Here is a 25,170-nt window from a genome sequence, read left to right on the forward strand (position 1 = left end):
GCACTTTGCCTGAAAAACCTTTAAAAACAAAATTTCACAAGGTTTATTTTATTAGTTCTACCTATGGTCAAATATAAAGGGTGGTCCAAAGTATAATGGAGAAACTTTTAACAGCATATTCAGCAGGTAAAAAGAAAAAAGTTCATATAAACTTGGAGTTGGAATATTGCCCAAATTTCTACATTGTGCTTTTAAACTTGGGTCTTATTATTACTTAAAAACAGATACTTAGCATAGCTGCACAGGTTTTGGTTTAGCCAGGGATGTTTGAGACCGTTTTAATTTATTTAAATAATAAAAAGTGTTACCGCAATGGTTTATAATACCCTGATCAATTGTAAACAAAATTGATCTTTTCTAAAAGAACCGTTTACGAGAAAAAAAAAATTGCAAATGAATGGTGCAAATTAAATTAATAAGAATTTCAGAAATTATTATACTTTGATAATTTACAAAGTTTGAAAGCAAAATGTAAAAGAGATTTTGTAATAATAAAAAAAAACGATTATCTTCGAAATATTTCAACACCCTGGAAATGAAGCATTAATTTTTTTGCTGAATATGATGTTAAAGTTTGTCTATTATAATTCGGGTTACCATTTATATTGATAAAGAGGTTGACATATTTTAATCACCCCAAAATGTTGAGATTTGGAAACTTAAAATTTGGTCGCTCAAATAAGCTATAATTCTTTCACTGCGCTTAGGGACAGAGTATTCTTTCTCTCACTAGCCTAAAAGATACTCATTAGACAAACAGTGTCATTAAAGTTTAGAAGGAAACGCTATTTTTTTGTCGCACATCCCACATAAAATTTTAAAATGTCAAGGCATTAAAAAGATTCTATGGAATAATTTCGCAATATCAAACAATTTACTCGTTCAGCAAGCAATGTGATACCCACAGATTGACCTTAGTAGGGAATATAGTCAAAAAAATGTATTTAATAGATTCATAAATAGATCACTGCCATCCCATTATGGCTATTGTGGGGGGGGAATATATATTTTTCCCAAAATAATCTACAGATTCATTTCCTGAATCAAGTAATCTTTTAAAAATCACCATATTCTGCAGAAAAACAATAGCGAAATTTAAAGGCAAAATTTATTTATAATCATTTAATTGTTACCTATCATGAACATCATAACAATAAATGAGAAAGAGAGAGAGAGCTACCCTACCATATAAGTGTACACGTTTACTTTTGGAGACAACAGATTGCTCATCCTGTCAGCTTGTTTATAAATTAAATGTAAAAACTGTAAAAAAAGAGAATGTCAATAAATAGAGATATTATACTGCAGGACACTAGAAAATCCACAATAAATAAATTTTTAGACTTACTAATACGCAACATATTGTGTCAAGTAAATAATAATAAAAAAAGAATTTTAAAAAACACTTAATAAATTTATTTACACACTTTCACACTTCATGTATAATATATTTACAAATAAAAATCAATGATAAAATATCATACATTCTCTTAAAAGGAAAAAGATATTCATCTTAAAAAAATTAAACCGTAAAATAAAAACTTAACTCGAGCCAATTTTGCATTACTTGGCGAAACCAAATGCTCTAGAAAAAAAAAAAAAATTCGAGTTTTATCCAAATGCAATTCAACTTTAAGATAAGTTTACGTCTATTATAATATACCCTAAACAAGTATTCATTGTAATTGGGGGATTATAAGTGTACCAAGCGTAATTAATCAGTACCGCAAGTCCGTTCTATTCGGAAAACTTTCGCACCATTTTCACTATCTCTGTGTGTGTATCTTCACGTTCGATTTTATCACAGTTCACCAAATACCCATTTAGTTTCTTAAAAGTGAGATTTTTGTCGCGACCTTTTTAAGAAGCGTTTTCGCTTTCCCGCTGTGCGTTTTCAGCTTCCCGTTGCTGCCTTGCCGCAGCTGCTGCAGCTGACCGGCTTGCACTAGATCGCAAGTTCTTCTTCTCAATTATCGCCTCGGGATCGATGAGAAGTTCGCCAGACTTACGCTTGCCTAAAATAATAAGCAGACAAGCATTAAAAAATACTATTTAATCAGCTTTTCTTTTTTACTTCCATACAAAATGATTTATTTTTTACATATTTAAATTTTCGCTCTTGAAAATGGATAAACTTTGGAGCTCAAAGGCTACAATGGCGTCTCTAGTTGTGATTTTAATACTTCTAAAATTACAAGGTGAATTTCCGACTGATTTTGTAAATATTGCGATTGGCCCGGAAAATATTCCTAAAAAATTATTAAAAATTTCTCACTTGTCCATGAACTACAATTACTTATTCGAAATTTTGCACACTTTCAAAATGTTACTTCCTGTAATCCAACAAAATAAATGCGGAGATTGCACATTACTCAATAATTTGAGATTCAACAGCACCAGTTAGATATTATTGTTTGTAGAAATTTGTAACGTTTATTAATGTTCATTATCAATCCCATCAAGTTACCTCTTCTTTTTGAATTTTTCTTTGGTGGCGCATCAGTTTCATCAGCCTGACCCGCAACTGTCAGTTTACTGTCAGCATCTTTGGAGGCATCGTCGTTTTTGGTTTCCTCCGCAAACGTGTCATCTAGAGTTTCCTTGGGTTCTGACATGTCACCCTGTTCCTTGGAAAGATCCAGTGACTGGGGTTGCTTTTCTGGCGTCACATTCGCAGATGTAACTACACTAGATGGCAATAGAGCCTCTATGTCTACCTTAATTATAAATGTCGAATGAAAATAAACGCCGACAATTTCAAGACAAACGATTTACTTACCCCTTCTTGTTCACCGACAGTCGACGTGTTTGACTGGGGTGGTGGTGTTGCCTGCGTCGTAGGGGTAGTAGCGCGTGACTTTTGTTGATCTTCCTGTTGTTTTGCTTTCTTTGGGGTTGGTTCTTCTTCAGCCGACCGTTTATCGGGAAGAAGTTGAGACTCGCTAGTTCCCCTCGGGCGTTTGGACGTAGGAATATTTAATCTTGCCTGCATAAAAAAAAAAGAAATAAAAAAGACCCAACACAAATAAAAAACGCATTAGTTACCTGCTCCTCCACAAACGCCTTAGCCATTAGTTCAGCGTTGTTTTTGCTGAACTGCTCTAACGCTTCTTTCACTTGTTGCTCTTGTGATTTTTTTGTCGACTGGCTCACCTGTGCCTCTAGCAGTTTAGTGAAATCTGCCAGTCCCGGAAGTCCGCTTTTCTTATCTTTCGAAATTTGAGTGAAATCTGTAGGTAACATACCTACAAGCAAAACAAAGTTTCATGACTAATGATTACTAGCAATTACATTACACAGACGTTATGCGCAAACATTCTTAACGTTTAAATAAACATTACATTTCAAGATAGTAAAACTTTTATTAATCATTTTGTTCGACGTTCAAAGTGTGGTTGATGGTATTGTGATTACGCGTAGAAAATTTTAAATGCTCCTCTTTTTCCCATATTACTAAATCTCATAGACACTCACTAATGAAAAAAAATGTAAAAATCTTCAAAAATAAAAAAGGAAAAGAATTATTGTCACCAAGTCTAAACAAAAATGATATGAGTTAGCGACGTAAAAGTAAAAGACAAATGCAACCACCTTCATAGTTAAATGGATTCAGTGAAAGACATTAAACATTAAACACTGTCAATCACCTCTTAAATTCTCCAAAGCTTTTCTTTTGTCTTCTTTTTTATCGGCTTTGCCAATTTTCATGCCTAAGTCAAAAGAACTTGCTGTTTTCGATATATTCTCTAGAATCTGAGTGTCTGGCGGTAGAAGCAACTGTTGTATGTGAGCATCTCTACTAGATGATCTGCTTGGCTGTTTCATACCACTGCTGCCGCTGCTTCCGCTGGGGCTAGGAGCTGTCGTAGCAGTTGTAGTTATCGAAGCTGAAGAGGGCCTAGAACTACCTGACGAACTGGACTTCATTTTTGAATTTGGCGATGCGGCAGGGTTCAAATTTCCGTTCAATAACCCACACTGCTGCGCCAGACTGTCATATGCCGATAAACCTGGTTGCAGTGTAAATGGATTCAAGCCTCCTAGCCCAAGCGGGGTGTAAAGTAAACTTGGATTAGGGAAAAAGAAAGGGAAAGGATTTGTTGTGGGTATGTTTGCGCTACTTGATTGACTCTTATTTGAAGTATGAGCTTCCTGTGGTTTTTCCGACTTACTAGAGCTAGCTGATGCACTAGCCTTACTGCTTTGACTTTTACTATAAGAAAGGAAAATTGAAGTAGCTTAAGTACATCAATTATATTATAAAATTGTGAAAAATCACTTACCCTGAAGAAACTGCCGCCGCATTAGCTAACACAGATGGATCCATTCCGCCTAATCCGGGAAGACCTAAACCAGCTAAGTTGGCAAATAGATTCATGTTGGAAAGATTTCCAAGACTGTTCATGGAGCCCATGGGCAGGCCAGCAAAAGGCATTAGCAATGGATTAGACTTTGGATCAAATTGTCCCAAACCAGAAATGCCAGAAAGAAGATTAGAGTTCAATCCAGCAAGCCCTGAGTTAGTCAATGAAGGGAAAGACATGCTCGATGGCAATGATGTGTTCACATTTGCTGAACTCACACTTGAAGTAGAACCAGTGGGACTAGATAACAAGGGAGGTCTGCCTGAAGAAGCTCCAGACTTTTGTTTTCCAGTTGAAATTCCGGACACACCTGCAAATATAAAACGTGTAGGAAAGAATAATTTTTCTCTAATTCTAAGAAATTAGAACAACTTGTCGAAATTAATCTCAGTAAACATAACAGTTGAAAATGAATAAAATGAGATATCCAGAATAAACCAGTTTACAAAATGTTGTTCAACTTCTCTCAGTGTATCTCGTAAGTAACTAAAAATCAATCAAATTCTAATAAAAATATTGGTTGTAAAACAACAATAAATGATTTTCAAGTCTATGTATGAATAATTTCTCACCAGATTGACCAGGCATCCGCTTATGCAAATCCGATCCAAGATTCCCTCTTTCCTTTACTAACTCTGACCACTTAGGGTCGATATCGTACATGGGATTCTCCATCAGCCACGGACCCAATCTTTTAAGGGTGGGTGCCTTGGGACCAGTTAGTTTCTTTCCGGTTACCCTATGTATGACGGAAACATTTTCATCGCCAGTTAGTTTCTTCCAATCCAATAAGGTGGGGTCGACTCTAGGTCTTCTTCTTCGAGTTGATAAATAATCCGCACCCAACGGTTGTTCGGCTAAAGCGGCATTTTGTTCCGCGAGCCACTTGTTAACTTTAGCCTCGTGAGAATAAGAATTTACTTTGGAACCAATATCCGCAATCATTGCCTAAAAAGTGTTAGCAGTTTAAAATAAAGAATTCCTTAAAGTAACGAAATTCTTACCTCATAACTCTTTCTTTGCTGTTGTTGTTTCTTTAGCATAAGAGTTTGTTGCTCGGCTTGGGCCAAAAACGTCGAAAAGCTGTCTTTTGCAGACAAGCTAGGTAAAATATTTGGCAGTCCACTATTTCGACCGGAGGTTTGGGCTGTAGAAGGAACGGATGTGACAGTTATGGTAAATGGTTTTTGGGAAGGACTTGAGGATGAGCTTACAGGTGCAGAGGTGGGAGTGACAGTGACACTGGGAGTCACCGGCTGTTTTTTGGTAGTTTCTGGAAACAGCGACTGTTCTTTGGCAGCGGACAACCCCAAAACAATTTCATCTAATTTTCTGCGTTTCTTTTCTTTGCCTACCACAGCTTCCGGTTCCGGCTGCGAGACGCAAAAATTTGTAAAGAAAAATACAATCACTTAACATGTAAAAACTTACGCAATTCTTTCTTTTCATTAGTTTCGACAAAGTATCGTCGAGTTTGTTGCCGGTTTTGGATGTTCCACTACTAACACTACTACTGCTTCCAGTAGACATAGAGGGCTTTTTTAATGAAAAATCCTGAACCTCGTTTTGCATATCTAGACATTTATCGCTGCTCTTGGGGATGCTTAAAGTGAAAAGGGAAAACCATTATTATATTAACGCAAATTAAACCGGATTTACTACCTTGAACTTAAGTCAATTGGGGTAAGTGTACTACTCGTTCCGGGAATGACAGTTGTCTGTCCGATAGTTTTTGGAGTTAAAGGAGGTTGGTATTTGTTTGAGAAATCAAATGGCATTGTACCAATATTAATATTTAAAGTCGATGCCTTATGTTGATGTGCCGGAGGTGGTTGCAGATTTCCTTGTGGAGTAGATCGTTTTGAATCTTCTGAATCATCATCCCAATGAGACTTGCCAAGAGGATTACTTAATTGAGTACTATTCAAAAGAGCGTGCAATTTCGCCCTTTCTGTTTCAACATCTATAGCGATGTGTCTTTTTCTTTTGTCAGTCTTTTTCATTATGGATACACTATCTACTTCGGGGGTGGGAGTTTCCCGTTTCATAGGTTCACTTGGGAGTTCATGAATGGGAATGTCAAATTCGTTGCCAATACCAGTCGCATATGCAGAGAAAGATTTTGAAGCAGGCCACTCTTTGGTTTCTACAGCATAGATAATGTGCTGCAGGCGGACTTGAATAGCATATTCTTTGGGCCATTTCACAGCACTGTTAAATAACTGTGCAACTGTGGTCTCGCTAAAATCTAATACACCTGTTGTACTTGGTTTGTCCCGTAACACAAAGGTATCCACTTGAGACAACCTTGAAAGAGGTTGAATAACCTCCAAGTCTGGAAACATCGCCTTCAGCTCAGCTGCTTGTTTTGAACACAAGTCAGTAGCAGACAATTCTGCTTCCACCTTAATCGATTTGTCCTCAATTTTTGGTAGTTTGCTCTCGCCATCGGCCACAGTTTTTGAAAAATTATCTTCTTCCCTGTTAGTTTCTGATGTTTCTTTTATATCAGCATCTTTATCTTTACATTCTTCCTCCTGAACTGAGTCCGAATTTTCTTCTTTTTCCGGAGGTTTTTTCTCTGCGTCAGCTTCTTCCTTTTCAGATTTGACACTTTCCGAATTTATAGTCACTTCATCTTCAAGTTTTTTGTCATCTGCATTTTCTTTTTTTGGTGCAACTTTTTCGATTTTTAAGGTACCTTCTCCTTTTTCCAATTTTACCAATATCTCGTCTTTATCAAACTTTAAAATGTCTTCGTGACTCTCTAATTTAATTGCCTTCTTTGCATCTTGAGATTCTGAGTTCACTTTCTTCTTAAGCACTTCATGGAAGGACAAGTCCGGATCGTTTAAAAGGAAGTAGTCAGTTCGCCCAAGGCCATGCCTACATGAGAATTGAGTTAAATTTTTGATGAAGTCGATTTAATCATACTTACTTTGCAACGCCTAATAACAAATCCTTGTCGTGTTTACCGGGTATCCACCACTCGGGCATATCGGCAGAGGTTAGACAGACCTTGAGACGATCATCTAATTTGGGATGCGTTAAAATATCCTCCCTTATCCTAGAAAGCAGTTCTAATCTTTCTAACGTCCTTCGGGCTTTTTCTTCACCAACATGCTCAATTGTAATGTCATAAATCCCTTCATCCGAATTTAATCCGGTCTGCTTTTTGCACATCATAACAAAGTGCTTATAATATTCAGTCAGCTCTTCATCGGCTTTTTTCTCCAATTTCGCGAGCTGTTTAAACTTTATCCAATCATACTTTTTAGATTTCCTATAATATATAATGCCATATGATGACACAATTCTAAAGAAATCTGCCTCTTCTCTTCTAGTCCAACGTTTGGATATGGAGAGTCTTTCCCGTTCTTTAGTGCTGTCCTTCATTGCCTGTTCTAATGCTTGCTTACCTTGGCGTTCCATCTTCTGAAAAGGTGAGTATCAACTTCTAGTGTACAAAAGAATTAAACATATTTTATGATTCGCGTGGTTTTTGAAATTATTATCAGTATTAAATGTTATCACAATTATAATCACAAAGGAATTTTATTAGTGGCGATGGGGATGGATGCTTGTAATACACACTAGAGCACGATTTATGAGAAGAGAGTACAGTGAGTCATTGGTACCTGGACAAAACCATTATTTTTTTCAGGTGCCATCAATTCGTTGTTTATTTTTTGTTTTAAACAGCAACCAACCATTTTGACCACGCCTAAAAGATTGAATGTAGCTGATGCAAAATTATTTAGCTTATTTAAGGCCTTTTCCAGCGTGGAAATGCTGGTCATAAAATTGTTGCGTTTTTTATTTCGGAAATGCGCACAGATATTTTACTCAAATGTCTGATCGAATTCTAATGTTAGTGCGTTGCGGGCGTAATCCATTAAAAATTCGAAGGAGACAAACATTCAGCAATGCCACTAGGCTGTACATAATAGAGCTACTTTAGAATTCTTATGCTTTGTGTTTATTTTTCTTATAATTCTCATCACTTCAAGCGACCAAAAGAATAGCTCTTTAAAAAATATATGTTTTGTTTAATTTTGGACAGTCTGCTGTAATTGGTTTTATTGCATTATTATGAAACAACTAGTAACAGCAATTTTAATTGCCCAATGGTTATTTAGTATTTATGTAGTACTTCCCAAAGTTTCCAAGTAAGAAACTGGCTTCAGGCTTTCAAGTAGCATTCGTTTTAATTTAACTATTGATTGGCAAAACAAAGTCATTTAAAATTTGGGTAATTTAGTTAGAAAAGTATTTAAACTTATCTAGATCCTAATAGCATGTATCAAACATTTCAGTCAAATTAAATTGCATCCGATCCAGTTGGATGTACATACTATATTTAAATGCACGCCTTGCCCACCCTACATATAATTAATTAATTTGTGTGTATATCAAAAATGTATCCACCAAAATGCAAATGACATGTGAAATACAACTTGACTAAACATCAGAATGGGAGGCGGTGACAAAAAGCAATCAGGAAGGACTACAAAGATCTTGGAAACATTCAACAGTTAGAATTGTAACAAAACAGTTACAACAATAACTTTTGAAACTACACTTGACCGATAACTTAATGGCAAATGCGGCCAACCATTTTTTTTTAATGCTCATAAACCGGAATAAAGGGAATAAAATCTGAAAACTTCCTGAGTTACTTTTCCTTAACAATTAGGGAGACAACGCATCAACTATCACAATCTAAATAGAAGCTCTGAAAACAAATAAAACGTTGTTTAGAAAGGGTCCGCCACTACTTACCAGAAGATAAAGGGCGAGCTGTTGCAGATCCCAACCTTGCAGACCCAGGGAGGCGGCGTCTCGTGGATCAAACTGCTGTGAGACTTGTGCTAGTGCTGCCAATGGAGAAGAGAGAGCTGATGTGTCTAACGCCGATTGTTGCTGCTGTTGTTGCTGCGAGACAGTGCAAGGAATGGTACTACTAGTCTACCCGACAAACAGCCACAACGCTCATGCAACATTTGTGCACAAGAGAATTATGGATAAGTTCAATGTACAGGGTAGACAGGCGTTAAGATGATGTCAAGACTTTTAGGGAGCAACTAAATATATGACCACTAAACTGAAATAATTAATGACTTAGATAAAATGTGGTAGAAAAACATAACTTTAACATCAACAAGCAATCAAATGGGAAAATATCACCAAGTATGAACAGTATGTTTAAACTTTGACATATATTTCAAATAAAACACACAAATTTGATCATCATCATCATCCATCATCATTTTAAAAGAGCCCCCCCCCAACTTGGCATATCAACTACTTTAATAAATAGCTGACACCTTTTAATATGTAAGTCTCCAGATATGATTAAGACAAATTTAACTTTCGCTAGTCTAGAGAGAATGAAAATAATCAATGGTAAATTATAAATATCTAACTAAAAAATAGCATTAAACATACAATAACACAGGTATTTTAAGTTCCAAAATTATCTAAGTTTTAATATGACACATGATGGATAAGAAAAAAATTACCTTAGCCTTCAATGCCTGTGATTTTTGTTCCTCCTTGCGATAATTCCTTTGATAGGAAGTAATGACTCGCCTAAGTCTTGTATTAAGGTCAGTAACTGTGGGCCAAGGGTTTTTATCATCAAGTAATTCATCTTTAAGTTCCTCTCCTTCCAATGGTTGTGTCTCGGAACAAGCTGACGGACCAGGCGATGGCTCCGCTATTTCGGAATTTCCTTCTGATTCGCGAGTTTTTGATTTGAGACTGGACTCCTCATTGGTATCATCGTCGTCTATTTCTTCTTCATTGCTGTTAAACAATATTGGAACTGTGAGATTTATTGCGCACTTAGGCCCAATTTAAATTCGCAAAACTATGGATAAGCTTTCTTTACCTAAGGAAAGTCCTGTATTAAAGTTTATATAAAAAAGCAAATAAACCTTTCGACTGTACAGTTTTAGGAACAGCAGCAGCGTTTTTTAGGACTTTTGTACCAAATAGATCTTACCTTTTTTCAAATATCTGCACAAAACTCTCATGCACTAGGGAAACAAAAAAGCTTGGATAAATAATACAACAGGGCAAGCTAATGGCAAAATGGAATGGAAATACCACATGAAAACAGGCACTTTTCTACATAATGGCGAATTAACGAATGAAAGTGTCAATTTGCACCAAAGTTACCCCCTGAAAACCAGTAATTAATGACTGACTAAAACTGAAGCAATTTCCTACATTTAGCAATTAGTGCTCTTGTATGAACCAACAAAATGACTATCTAATTTCTGTTAGATGAACTGATCTACATAATGTTAAAGATATATTAAGAAAAACGGATTATTTATATGCACCAAAAAAGTAGAAAAACACTTTGTTTCCATTGCGACTAGACTGTTCATGTAACAAAGTTAGACATCATTAACAGCCAAGTTGAGATCTAGCGACTTCTAATATAAAATGCGCGTTGATCCGCTCTGCACTTTTTGTTTTAGCCAAAACTCTACTTACGGTGGGGCTTGGGTAGGCGTAGGTGGTTGCGTGTTAGTTGCAGCCTGCATCTGAATCTCGCGGTCCGTCGGAGGCCCAAATCGAGGCAAAAAACAAAGGGTGGGGTCTTGGCGCATCGCCGTGTAATTCTCGTAGCCGTGTTTCCATGTTCCGATGAGCAATGACTTGTCGCACTCAGAGTCCCACCACACGGCGGGCAATTGCTCCGTTACCGGGGGGTAAATCGGCAAGGCACTGTGAACGTACATACGTAATCGCCAATTGAAAAATTTTGACTAGTTTCAATAGTGACATTATTGCTTTCCAAATTCAAGACTTCAAATGAACTTTTGGAAACCAAAGCGTTCTACAGAACGGTTGAATTGAATTTGTATGAGAAACTTGAAAAGTTTAGAATAGAATAATTTAAAAAATCTAAGTAAACCTCCGACATCAAGCAAACTTAGTAACTACTTGCCAAGTTAGAAAACTTAGCTGGCGACTGAAAAATAACCATCTGAGAGGAATGGATTTTGCTTGAGAGTCAAATTAAAATTAGCGTGGTGTTGAACTAAATAGTATGAATCTTGTTTAAGTTAGTAAATAATGCTACAGCAAACTAATCTCCAGATATTGAAAGTGTCTTCAGTAAAAATCTGTTATTCAAAGTTCATTTGAAGTTTTTACTTTTCAGTAACCGAATAATTTTCAAAAGAGATAATTTGGTATCAAGTGCCGTACCGTTAACATTTTTTAATTCTTATATATGAGAATGACATTGTATTAACAATTTTCAGGAGTGATTATTTTCATTTTGGAAACTGCGTTCACATAACTGAATAGAAAATATACCCTCTTTTAAGACTTTGTTATTTTCATATTTATCCCTACTATAAAAAACAAGCCTTTAAGTAGTGTGTATGTCAAAACTACCCCTCATAATTGCTATTATACTTTTCATTACAAAATTAACATAAATTCGTCTATATTGTAGAACGGTGACAGCTGAGTTATCTTTTTTATACTTTTCGAACATGATTTGTCTGAATCAATTTTTTAAACAGAATTATCAAAAATTAGTGAAATTCCATCAATAATCAGTTATAAATTCACGAAACATGCGTTACAGTAGTTGTGGTTGCGAACTTACCATTTAAATAACAAAATGTATTTTTTTTACCAATGCAAGCAAGTTTGTATTATTGCAAAAGTCATCGGCTTGGATCTTGTGGTCTCAAAGAACAAAGGCTAATTTCATTAACATTAGTCAAAAGTGTAATTCCTAATGAAATAGTTATCTGAATGTCTTAAAAAATAAGAGTTAATTAATAAAAACACTAAACCTTTACAAATTATATTGCAAATCACGTAAATAGGAATCGTGAAATGTACAATCACATTTATATCTTAAATAGAATACACATTCTGAAAAATAAGTGTTTCGCAAAAGCAATATCATTTTATCAATCAACCAACAAATTTTTCTATATATTTGAAAAAAAAAATTTTTTCATTGAAGACACATGCAATGTAATATAGCTTAACACAAATTTCTAAACCTACAAAAGGGATGTGCAATTAAATTCTTAATAACTAGTGATATTTTATTCATTTTGTTCAATGTAGTAGACATGTTAGAAATGATAGTAAATATTGTAGGTTTAAGATGCATGTGTCACACTATATCAGGATATTCGCTAAGATGTTTAAAACGCTATATGATAATTATTATAAATTTAACTAAAATGAGTCTCATAAAAATTACAGCGAATTACTTTGTTTTTTACAAAAACTTTCATTTCACAAAGCAATTCAGGTACCAATTAGATGAAACACCTATATAATTTTTTTTTTACCGCAGACGCCTTAAAAGGGGGTCAACTTATTATCAATATATTTAATTCAGTGCAGTATCCAATGAATCAGCGATATTACCGTAAACAATCATTCTCGTATACAATAAGAATAATACCAAGGAAGTTGGGAACCAATACAAATGGATTGATATTAGTGTTATTAACAATAATGTAAGTATAAGCCATAAGCTGTGATAAAATAATAAATGACGTACAAGGATAAATCTATTAATGCAAAAAGCACTGGCATGACCTCATAAAGCATCATGCAAGAAAATTGAAAAACTGAAGCTGGTATCCCAACAACGAGAAACAAATTTGGGCAATAAGTTAAATATAAAATCTTACCTTCATTTATTTAGCAAAAACATTTAATATGATCTTTGTGAAAAAGTTAAAAAAATAAGGTTGTGTTCTTACCTTTGCACAATATTAAATTATTTTTATTCAAAAGCGTTTTAATGGACAATAAAACCCAATTTTTTATTAATTATGATGAAACAGTACACAAATTAATAGTATTATGCACTTTACTGAACACACCTTAATACCCAATATTCTCGCAAAATATCTTACCTTGCTTGTACACCATCGGTAATGTGCTGTACTAGATCCCCAATAATTTCGTGTTTGATGTAATATAACATTCTTACGCGAAGAAGAACTCTGCAATAAACGTTTAAAACAATTTTAAATATGCCTAGAGAAACAGACTAAATCAAGCAAGTATTAAAAATCCATCAGAAAAAATGAGAAACATTTGTTTTCATTAAATACCTATGTAATTTCTAAATTAGCATGGTATTCATCATAACAATTAATTGTACTGTTAAATATAAAAAAAAAACTGTTAAACTACATACTTATTCGCATGTCTTCCCAAATGCTTCTTATAATTATTTTCAAGGAAAATGTCGCCATCATATTTTTCACTCTTGCTCCAATGATTGGGATCTGTCAAAGCAGCATGCCTAATATCCTTTGAAGGTTTTTTCTTGTGTTTATTTCTAATACCCCTTGGTACTGGATCTTTCAGGCCCTGATGGTTTCTAGAAATTTTCTGCTCGCCATTTTCAGATGGAGCAATAAGGTCCCAAATAAAATTTCTAATTTTTTCATCGCCCCGATAAAATCTCAGGCAATATAAAAGCTGCAAAAGAAAAGTTGTGTAAATCTCAATGGTGGGCCAAACAAAGAGATTGTACAATAAGACGAAAAATACAATATGATTCTAAATATACTTACTATCACTCTTGCACAGTCTTCAATGTCCTGTTCCCTCCATCCTTTGCGCAACTGGGAATTTTGCAAAATCTCAAACCAGCGTCCCCACCCAAAAGTCAGCAACCCCCTTTCAACCATAAAACATTCCCTCCTAGACCAGCTTCCATAAACGATTTCTCCCCTACTTTCACCATCTCTGGGAATGTAGTCATCCCGGTATTTCTTCTTTTTTAATTTATTTCGTCGACTTCCTCTTAGACCCAAAGCCTCATTTTCTGGGTCAGAGTCTGAAGAACTTTCTAACTCCGACATATCAATTGCGCTTTCATCATGTCCATAACGTTTAATCTGAGTTCGTCTTCTAGGCTCTGAAATTACTAAATCTTCACTCTCATCTTTTTCTGTAGTATCAATTTCTGCTTTCTTAGCCCATTTATTCCAAAAGTCTGGATCGTCCAAATCAATATCAGACCGGCTAGCACTAGAAGCAAAACTAGCTTTGGAGAATGTAGACCCCTTTTCTGATTCCATAGTTATAACCTGTGTTCTTCGAGCTAAAATAACATCAATATCTTCTTCACAAAACTTGTCCCCGTCATTTTCTTCGTCAAGTAGAGCACCATAGGCACCTTTCTTTAGCAAATCTTCAATTTCCTTCTTACTTAACTGTCTTGGGCCAGTTCCCTTGTCATTCTGACTAGTATTCATGCTTTGCAAAATGGCTTTATCCAAACCTAATTTCAGAGAGGCCTTATCAAACATTTCCCTTTCATAGGTATTTCTGCAAAGTAATCTATAAATTTTTACCATTCTTTGTTGCCCAATTCTGTGACATCTAGCTTGCGCTTGCAAATCATTTTGTGGATTCCAATCACTATCGTAAATAATAACAGTATCCGCAGCCGTCAAATTAATTCCCAATCCCCCTGCCTTGGTGCAAAGGAGAAAGACAAATCTATCAGAATCTGGTTTTGAAAATCTGTCAATTGCAGCCTGTCTGAGGTTTCCTCTAATTCTTCCATCAATTCTTTCATAGGGATACTTCCTAAACATCAAGTAGTCTTCCAGAATATCCAAACATTTAACCATCTGGCTGAAAACCAGTACTCTGTGTCCATTTGCTTTAAGTTTCGGTAGCAGTTTGTCAATCAACACCATTTTACCACTAGAGTTAATAAGAGCCTTGTAATAAGCATCTGGATCTTCACCATGTTGTTGCTTAAAATCATATTGAATTTGCTCTTCGGCCCCATTTAATAAATATGGGTGAATACAACATTTTCTCAACTCCATCATAGTATTCATTAAATTTGGTATGTTTGCATATGTGGTGCCTTTAGTTAAAAATGAAAAATTTCGTTCTAAAATTCCCCTGTAATACTTTTTTTGAATATTTGTCAGTTCAACTTCAACCACAGTTTCTTCCTTTGGTGCTAAAGACTTTTCTACATCCTCCTTTAACCTCCTCAACATCATAGGTTTTAAAAGACATTGCAACTTTTGTACTTCTTGTTCTGTTTTTAATGCCCCAAATTCTTTCAAGAATGCATCGCAATTTGAAAACTGTGTGGGTTCCAAGAAGTTAAGAAGTGAAAATAACTCGTTCACATTGTTCTGAAGCGGCGTACCCGAAAGTAGGACTCTGTGTTCCAGTGATAGCTGTCTCAGTCCTTCAAGTAACTTGCAATTCCTGTTTTTTAAGCGATGAGCCTCATCAATTACGCATAGCCGCCAATTAAAACATTTCAAATCAGCAAAATCTGTGACTATAATTTCAAACGTTGTAATCAATATATTGAATTTTGTTATATCCTTAATATGTTGACCCTTTTCATTTTTAAAATACATTTCATACTCTTGGATCATATTGCGACTTGTAGATGAACCATGGTATACAATAACATTCATGTCAGTCCAACTTTCAATTTCCCTTTGCCAATTTGGAATTGTTGAAAGTGGTGCTATTACAAGAAATGGTCCTCTTATACCGTATTCCCACACAGCGTTTATGAATGTCAAACTCTGAATGGTTTTTCCCAAACCCATTTCATCTGCAAGTATACAATTTCTGCCATTATACCAAGAAAAAAGAAGCCAATTCAGCCCTTCCAGCTGATACTCTCTTAAAGTATTACCCCCTTTATAAACAGGTGATTTTTCTAGTTTCGTCCAAGAATCAGGATTTGGTCGCTTTCTTGGTTTCCACTTGTCTTTTGAAGGCACTTTCTTAAATCTCTCATACTGTTCAATTTTTATAGGATCAACATCTTCTTCTAACTCCCATGTGCAATCCTCATATTGTAATGCACGCCACTTTACCAAGTAGTGCTTTACCAATTCCCCGGTAGCAGGATCGGTATGTTCAGAATAATCTAATACCCTATCAACTTCAACATAGTCTGGGTTAAACGGGTCCTCATCTAAATTCTCAAATATGTTCATTAATTGGGCCTGCTTTTGTTTAAATCTTTTTATTTTATTGGCTATGCGTTTATCACCTTTGAAAAGATCATCTTCCGTTTTCCATTCACAATGCAAATATGAAAAATTCCGATATTTCACAAAAAACTCTTCAACATCAACTAGGTCCATTTCTTCAGTTTTATCATCTGTTGCTTTTCCTTCAATTCTTTCTTGTTCTTTCAACGTATCTGCCATTGGTTTGTCTTCAAATTCAGAATCGCTACCTTTCTTCGAGTCGTCTTCCTCTTTAAGAGTGGTTTCCTCTTTCTTTAATTCATCCAGTTTGCACTCTTTTTTTACCATTCTTGATGCCAATACATACTGAACAACCATGGAATCCTCATCTGAAGTATTAACATAAACATAATTCATTCCCTTAGAGACATCGGCGGAATCAATAGACTCTTCCGCAGTAACATTCTCCTGTGTACCAGCAGTGTTAGAAGATGAAACTGAAGGTGTAACAACAGCAACAGAAGTAGACAGGACTGGTTTGTCAGGAACCGGAGGTTTTCTACTTCTAGGAGGAGGTGCTGGAGCATCATCGTCTGAAAATCTGAGCATCACGTCATCAATGTATTTTTTCCGCTGTGTATTCCTTGCTGAACGACGTTTATTTGAAGTATCATCATCCGGCGGTGGCGAAGGGGGAGGAGTACTAATAAGATCTTCTCCCTCTCCGTCAGATTCAGGAACAATTCCTCTTCGTCTGTTACGTTTTGATCCTCCAAATTTACTTTTTGGCTTAGAACTGACCACTTTCTTTGGCGGACCTCGTGATTTCTTGGTTCTCTTAGGTAATTCGCCTATTTCTTCTTCTGTTTGATTTTCATCAAATGCATATTCATCTTTCTTATCTTCACTGGACTCGGGCGCTGGCAAACCTTCTGACGGAGTTTGCGAGTCTGCCTGCATCTCTTGCGGATCTTCAGGTTTGGACTCACACATCTGCTCATCTAGTGACATAAAGGGAATATGCGATTTTTCAGGTAATGCTTCAGCTTCTTCCGAAGCAAAATCCTGTCCCTGTGATGATATATCTAAGTTTTCTGTTGATTTACTAATTGATTCATCTGTAGCACTCTCCTCTGAACCATCACCCAGTTTCTTTTTCCTTACATATTTTCTTTTGGCTTTAATTTCACTAGGATCTTTTGGTTCCCGCTTTTTTCTTTCTTTCGTGGATTTAGGTTCTTTTGGAGTCTTTGGTTCTTTTGGAATTTTTGGTTCTTTGGGTTTCTTATTAGGATCTTTGGGTTTTCGTCCCCTCTTTTTCTCCTCTGGAGACTGATGGTCCATTCCTACTTCAGAAAATTCCGACATTTCACCGGAAGGTATATTCAGTCCAGCACCAGCAGTCACAAAATCTTCCGAAACTGGCAATTGCTGAGTCTGCGTGGTAACTATTTGAGCAGTTATTTGCGGCTGATTCATTATTTGAACTGGAGACATCCCCTTTTCACTTTTTTTTGTTCTGGGTTTTCTTGGCTTACCCGTTCCTTTTGCCCTCCCTCTACCTGTTGTACTTGTTACTTGAGGACTGTCTATCATAGGCGATGTAAATAGAGAGCTCTGTAGTATACATTGAGGACCACCATTGCACTGGTCTGTACTTTCATGTTGACTTAAAATATTTAACCTCTCTTGTAAGTTTATTATTTTTTCCTGATGCTCAGGTGCTGGTGGCATACAATACAGCTCCTGCAACTGTTGTTGTAAAGCAGCTCTTTCCTGTTGATGGTTGATAGGTGGGTGATACCCTGGAATTTCTTGATTTGGGATCATAGTCATATTAGGCATCAACCCCATTCCTGGTATGATATTCATTCCTGGATGCCCCAGGCCTTGCATTGCTCCGTGAGTCATATTTGGTGTCATTTGTCTAGATACAGGAATTCCATTGGGTCCTATCATTAATGACTGATTCTGATCATACATTACGGTGGAAATATTTGTATTAGGAGTCATTTGCCCATGTAGAGTTATTGCTTGTGTTTGAGAGATACTCGGAATATTTTGATTTTGGAGATTTTGCAAATTTGTTACAGGCATTCCTGTAAGAACTGACTGTGGAGTCAAGTTTGTTTGTTGCGACCCCAAATTTGCTGGTTGGGTCGTCAGGGTTGCCGATTGTGAGGGAGAAGAAGTTGACGTATTATTCGTTCGATTTGGAGTAGGACTTAATGAATTACCAGAAATATTACTATTTTGATTATGTGAAGGCGCAATACCTTGATTTCCTGCATTTAGAATATTTGAAACAGAATGTTGCTCTGATGTTGCTATATTTTGTGTTGCAGGAGGATTATGTGTTTGCTGTTGCAAGTTGGCAAAGTGCTGGGCCATACTTGGAAGTCCTTGCTCTGATTGACCCGACTGGTTAACAGGGACATTCAAAGCTTGCTGGTTACTATTTAGTGATAAATAATAAGGTTGACCCGGCGACGATGGTGCATTTGCATTATTCTGAGTAATATTTGAAGACATTCTATCCTGATTTGACAAAAATGATGGTGCCGCCGTCTGATTTTGAAAACTTGGAGATTGCAAACGAGGCGAATGTGCCATGCTTGATTCGGATTTATTAGATTCAGCCAAAGATTCTTGTGACAATGAATTGTCATGACTAAATACTGATACATTAGATTGAGCTAGATCGTCTACTTTGCTTTGTTTTGGAGTTGTTGGTTCACTCTGATACCCAGTCATGCTGGAAACACAATTAAAATCAGTAAATGTGTTCATTGTGTTGCTTTGACTAGGTATTTGTTGGTTAGATACTGAACTAGCATTACTTAGTTCATCAATTTGTTTCACCGAATCTCCATTGGAAGGAAGACTAGACTCTTGCATATTTGTAACATTATCATCTGTAGTAGAAGTTGGAGTGGGGGTAGGCGGATGAGACAAAGTAGCTGTAGTTGAAGTTGGAACCGTCAAATCTGTATTAGTAGTGCTACTAGGCATTTTATCTGGCATACTGGTTGTGGGAGATTGCACTGAACTAAACTCATTTTGAGAAGCAACTGGCATACTTTGAGGTGTCTGAGGAGTAGTAGTATCTCTTACAGGTGTTGATGTTCCAGTTTCGGAAGGAATTTCTGATGCAGAAACCGGTTTTTCAGTTCTAATTTCTTCACATCCATATCCAATTTCAGAAGGGGTGGCTGTTAAATTTGAATTTGGAGGCAGTGTTGTTGGCATCAGCGTTTGCGTTGTTGGTAATGGCTGACTGGTCGGGATCTGTTCCATCATTGACATAGCATTATTCATGTTTGTAAGGTGAGGCAATGTTTGGCGCGGAGATTGTGATGGGGGCCACTGTTGATCTGCCATGTGATTTCTGTTAACACTGCTCATGGCTGGCGATAACGGATGATGAGATCCAGGCGGTGGCCCCAACGAATTTCGAGACTGATACGGATAATCGGTCCCACTACTGGATGGTGGGATTACCATCTGTTCCAATGCTTGCAACGTCGTTTGTTGGGAATATGACGGTACAGTTCCAGTAACTGTCGTTTTTGGGGTTAAGCTTGTTGCTGGTCTTGGACTTAAATTGGTCTGTTGTATCTGAGAATGTTGTTGATGAGGCGACATGCTCGGTTTTGCAGGTGACATTACAGGTCTGGGAGACATCTGAGGAGCTTGCGGTCTTGGAGACATTTGGGGCCTCGGAGACATCTGTGGTGATAATTGCGGATAAGGTGCTCTATATTGTGGACTCGCATTTCCCAGGGGTCCAGTATGTTTAGACGTGTTAAATTGTTGTTGTGGCGGAGGGGGTTGCACCTCCAGCGGTCTTTGTATTGGTTGATGAGGCTGATGAGTTTGATTATAATTTGGCATGGATGTTTGATGAGTCATGGGATTTGGAGTTGGAGGCTGCTGACTTTGACTTTGAGGATGACTAACAGAAATAGGTGCTTGACCCATATGACCAGGGGCGGTGTGAGATGGTGGATGTGAAAGTGATTGAGAGTGCCCCAATTGACTATATTGCTGAGACTGAAGATCAAGCTGATGATGACTTTGTGGATATTGATGATGAGGCATTCTTTGGTGCATATAACCTCCATAATTTTGAGCAGCAGCAGGATTTGGATATGCAGACCCTTGAGGATACCCATGCGGCACATGCCTTTGTTGGATCTGGTAGCTTGCTTGGTGAGGTTGCTGCATCATTGGATGTTGACTCGAAGGAAATTGTTGCTGTTTCTGTTCTTGCTGGTGCGGATAACCTGCCATTGGCTGTTGCCTGTATTGGCCCATTTGTGCATATCTGGCAGATTTTTTTTTGTTGAATCTTTCCTAATATAATAAAAAATACCTACCTATGCATTCCAGCATAACCAGCTGCATGTTGACTCCAGCTACCTTGCATGCTACCTGTATCACCCATTGTTCCAACCTGTACATCAGGCATAGAATACATAGAGTCAGCAGGTGCTTGGTAAGAATATTGAGTGCCAGTTGGCGGTACTGTGGGTGGCCTAGGTATTTGCCTTTGGTGCGGATAAGCACCACCTGGAGGACCCATAGGCGGTCTACCATCTGCACCATATCCTTGGGCATACAGGCTTTGCTGAGTGTTTGGGTCCATATGGTTAAATGTGCTTGTATTGCTAGTGCCAAAAGTAGCCAATTTTTGAAGAGGTGTCTCTTGCGAGTAGGCAGGTTGTGAGTAGGCCGATGGTGCATTTCTATCTCCAGTCACCGCCGGGTCGAGGTGTACCGCGCCCAACTCAGGCAATCCTTCCAACATTCCACTTCCATCTTCCCCGAACAAATCGTATGAGTCCATCGCTTTAAGCGACACATATCGCTTTTTTGCTGCTCATTTCACAACAGCATGTCTTTAAAAAAAGAAAACTGTCAGAAATCAAAAATTGTCGAAAGAAACATTTGTTACCAAGGACAGTTTCAAACAACAAAATTTTTAAAAAATTAGTTGGTACTGAGATAATTATTATTATTTGCAAAGAATTTATTAGTTGTTCTATGTATCTTCCTTTATTTAGGATTTATCCTAATTTTGGCCGTGAAAACTATAGGAAGAAAATACAGCTACCGCGTTGCGAAATGTTTGACAGTTTGCTTTGGTTAGTATAAGTATATTATACCCTATACTTAATGCAAAAAGTGATTAGAACCAAAGGGGAAAAGCTATACGCTTATGCTTTAAAAATAACATGAGCTGTACAGCCTCTCACCCCTGGGCCAAATCAATAAGTTCAAGGGAGACATACCTAGCAAAATTTGAAGAGAAATATATGTTACACATAAATTTTGAGCAATTATGTATTCTGCTGCATACTGAATATCTGAAAATACTAAAAAAACTCGTAATAAAAATTCATTACACAAAAATTTAAAAAAATATGTAAAAGGACAGGATCAGAAAATTAACAAAAAAAAAAACAAAACTTGGGACACAAAGGCATTGTTTAAATGCTTAAAATACTAAACATAAAAGTTAGAAAGAATTTTCAATTTAACAATTCCACGAAAACAAAAAATATAACAATATTTAATTGTTTAATTATTTTTTTAGCAAATGTTGAAGTGTTTGCACTTTGGACGAAAAAGCGCCGAAGTATGGTTATGGTAATCATGCGTGCTTTGGATCACTTTTGATCTATCTAAAAATCACGGAGGACGTAATGCGTTATGTCCAGTCGTCGAAATTACGATTTGCGATTTTATCAACAGAAAAAATGTTAACCTACTTCGTAAGTAATATACCGAATGGTAGCGTTGTTTTCATATGAATCTAATGTTGCTGTATATTTTATTTTGATATTTTACTGTTTTTGCTTAAAGCACAATGCAAAGATGTACTTTAAATTATCGATCTCCGTAGTAATATGGGTTAAAGAACACACTATGAAAAATGTAACGGAGCCAAAAATACCGCGCTTTAACTAATACTAGTGCAGATAAAATATGCCGGCCGGCGTTCAGCCGCAATACGTAAACAATATGAGATATCTTTGTTCCACCATGTTTATTAGAATGAGCAGCGCCACCACATAGTAATTCATGCGAACTCTGCAGGAGATCCTTATGGTAAAAAACTTACTAACAAAATGTCCCCCTGTTGAACATAACGGGCAGTTCCTAATTACATTTATGACTTTACCAATAAGTTAAATTGGTCAAAAACTTTACTGTTGTAGCCACAATTTGACACTTTCCGATCTAGTGTGAGATTTTCTTGCAAGCGTTTGTGTTAATTTATGGGTCATCAATTTACTTTTAGAAAATTCCTAAAAAGGAACAATTTAACTTAGTATCGTTCCAGGCCAATTTTGTGAGACAGTGTTAAAGATTATTATAAAGATTATAGACAAAGAAGTTTAACTAAGAAAACTTATGCAGCAAACAAATGCAGCATTCCTGAAATCTTATAGAGCGCCATTAATTCCCTTATTTTAATGTTTTGTTTCTCTAAACCCCCGCAAAAACTAAATAACAACTTACGTCTTTTTAATGTAGCCATATATGTATGTCTCAATATTTTAGAATTGCTTGTTTATATAATACAATAAAATGAAAATTCAAGTTTTTAATTATCGGTAAAATAATAAGTTGGTAGAGCTAAGTTCCCAAACCTTACATAGATAGTGCTTGAATTTTATATTTTAAAGCTAAAAAATATTTATGTGGCACTGTGGTACTAGTAAGCACTACTGCGGCATTCCCGCACAGAAAATAGCGTGGGAAGAGCCATTTTTACATGCTCGTATAAAAAAACTTTTTTATTTGCTACATTAAAATACAGTTTTGCTTTTCCTTGTTAACATAATAAAATTTATTTAATGCATCTGCGGCTATAAAAACAGTCTTACCATGTACTAAGCACTTTTTAACAAGCAAGTATGGTACTCATTTCTCGAGCAAAAGGTTTTATTTTTAATGATTTTAGGTTGACGAGTATGTATATACTTTTCTTTACAGTTTGACTTTATATAAAAAAATATATGCACAGTATACATTTCCAGATATCAATAGTTAAAAAAAAATCTGGTGTCTTAAATCAAAAAATTAGTATACACATACATTTGGTAGACAGCTTTTCTCAGATGTATTTCTTAATAAAAACTAATTTTAAGAAAATTTTCCTATTTCCAAGATTTTCGATGTTGCTTCTACCCTCTGAGGCTACCTAAATAAATTATGACCGCCATACATATCTGAGCGTTTTAGCTTGTTCCACTTTTTGCACATGCAACAAAATTTAATATAATTACAATATTTTTAACAAATGAAAAGTTTTTAATACCTTCGCTAATATGTATAAAATCTTTAAAATATACTAAACTTCGGAATATTATATGAATGAATTAATATATCAAATAAATAAATAAATCAGAATACAGATTCACAAGTTCAACAAAATAACTGCAATCGCCATATTAAACTTAATAGTACAATACCTATTATTAGCATTACACACATTATCCGCACTAATTACTAATTAAAATCGATACACATAGAATGGGATTAAAGACACAATTCCCACAATGAGAACTTATTTACCCATAAATCGCAAAAAATAAACGCACAGAACCGTATATCTGCATAAAATAACAAAAATATTAACTGAATCGACCAGGGCGATTTCACAGCATGACAATTACATCGACTACCAGAGCAGACAAGACGAGGGAGCAGTGAATAGAAGTGTAGGAGACAAATAATTACAAAATTGATTAGCGGTCGCGTATCGATAATCCCTTGGAATCTTTAAAAAACTCACAGAAATATATTGAATCCGCGCATCAGTACGCTATTTAAACCTAAACTGACAAAACGAAAATTTAAATGCAAAATGTCTCATGGAATTTGATAAGGCATAACGTCGTCATTTACTATCAATCTAAACCCGGCGTAGAGAACAATGAACCTTACGACGACCGCCATTCGTAATGTCCAGCGCTTGGGCCGCGCTTTAAAATCGAAATGAAGATCACCGCGATCCCCGAGACGAGGAAAACTAGTCATTTGTTACGGATCGGTCGCAAATTTTACTTAAAAACACAATACTCACCATTTTTTCGTTTTTTCGCCTGCTATTCCGATTTTGTTGCACAAAAATACACAACTCGACCCGTAATGAGAGAAAAAGGAGACAATTTAATTGGTTAGAATAAAACAGTTCGGTATTTGGTTGTCGAAATGCAACCAATCAGGTGATATCTTTTATGGATATGTTGATTTCTGACAAGCCAATGAAGCTTTCGCGAGCACTAAACATTTAACACAAACCTAGAAAATCCCAACCATTGTAAAAAAAATCGAAAATCGACATAAATTATTAATCACCTTTCTGCCAAAATTCAGCAGTTTGTTTCGCGCACATTGCAAAATAAAACAAAACGTTACTCACCATGAGCATAGAAGATTGTGTACAAATCGCTTCGGAATCGTTAGAAATTTTGCACTTCAATCACTATTTTACGAGTCGGGAACTGTCCTGCGGTAAAATCACATTTGTAACAGGTGGATTTTACTTATAAATACCGCTCTTTTCTTAAATAATTACATTAAAACTTGGCAATCAAATTTTGTGTCCAAACAGCACTTCAACTGCGGACTCCATCTTAACATTTCTGATTTTCGTAGGCTTGTGATCTATCGTGGCGCCGCCTACACGCGGGAAGTTTGAAAATCGTAACTCTAAATTTCAATCTAAAAAAAGGCTGCCACCGTTATTCTTTATTTTTTTAGAACATTTAAATTAATTTAATAATTTATCAAATAACTGTTAAGGC

General features: G+C 36.1%; 1 protein-coding gene across 7 annotated transcripts; it reads right to left on the reverse strand.

Annotated features, from left to right (window-relative positions):
- Window positions 1-1,163: 1,163 nt before the first annotated feature.
- Window positions 1,164-25,011, reverse strand: LOC132697229 (chromodomain-helicase-DNA-binding protein 7). Of its 7 annotated transcripts, none has more exons than XM_060662560.1 (19): window positions 24,786-25,011; window positions 20,728-21,249; window positions 13,952-20,675; window positions 13,570-13,856; window positions 13,283-13,372; window positions 10,872-11,105; window positions 9,887-10,172; window positions 9,147-9,299; window positions 7,303-7,796; window positions 6,027-7,250; window positions 5,796-5,967; window positions 5,369-5,737; window positions 4,937-5,312; window positions 4,284-4,674; window positions 3,648-4,213; window positions 3,046-3,245; window positions 2,780-2,986; window positions 2,468-2,717; window positions 1,165-2,015 (listed from the first exon to the last, which is right to left on the reverse strand). In XM_060662560.1, exons 2-19 carry the CDS (start codon window positions 21,195-21,197, stop codon window positions 1,861-1,863), a joined length of 12,648 nt encoding a protein of 4,215 aa, XP_060518543.1. In that variant the 5' UTR covers window positions 21,198-21,249; window positions 24,786-25,011; the 3' UTR covers window positions 1,165-1,860. The 7 variants fall into 7 exon arrangements, with proteins under 7 accessions (XP_060518544.1, XP_060518543.1, XP_060518540.1 ...); XM_060662557.1 differs by having other exon boundaries at window positions 7,303-7,799; XM_060662558.1 differs by lacking the exon at window positions 24,786-25,011 and adding an exon at window positions 24,447-24,590 and having other exon boundaries at window positions 7,303-7,799.
- Window positions 25,012-25,170: the final 159 nt, after the last annotated feature.

This window comes from Cylas formicarius, unplaced genomic scaffold, assembly GCF_029955315.1.
Source record: "Cylas formicarius isolate icCylForm1 unplaced genomic scaffold, icCylForm1.1 PGA_scaffold_1__22_contigs__length_36826433, whole genome shotgun sequence".
Lineage (NCBI taxonomy): Eukaryota > Metazoa > Arthropoda > Insecta > Coleoptera > Brentidae > Cylas > Cylas formicarius.

What these genes read in the sequence shown, in the direction of transcription:
- LOC132697229 (XM_060662557.1), bottom strand. Translation starts at nt 21,197, where the DNA reads ATGGACTCATACGATTTGTTCGGGGAAGATGGAAGTGGAATGTTGGAA. An exon ending in ACCGATGGTGTACAAGCAAG is followed by an intron (nt 11,106 to 13,282) that starts GTAAGATATTTT and finishes GTACGTTCACAG; the next exon opens with TGCCTTGCCGATTTACCCCC. An exon ending in AGCTCGCCCTTTATCTTCTG is followed by an intron (nt 7,800 to 9,146) that starts GTAAGTAGTGGC and finishes TCACCTTTTCAG; the next exon opens with AAGATGGAACGCCAAGGTAA.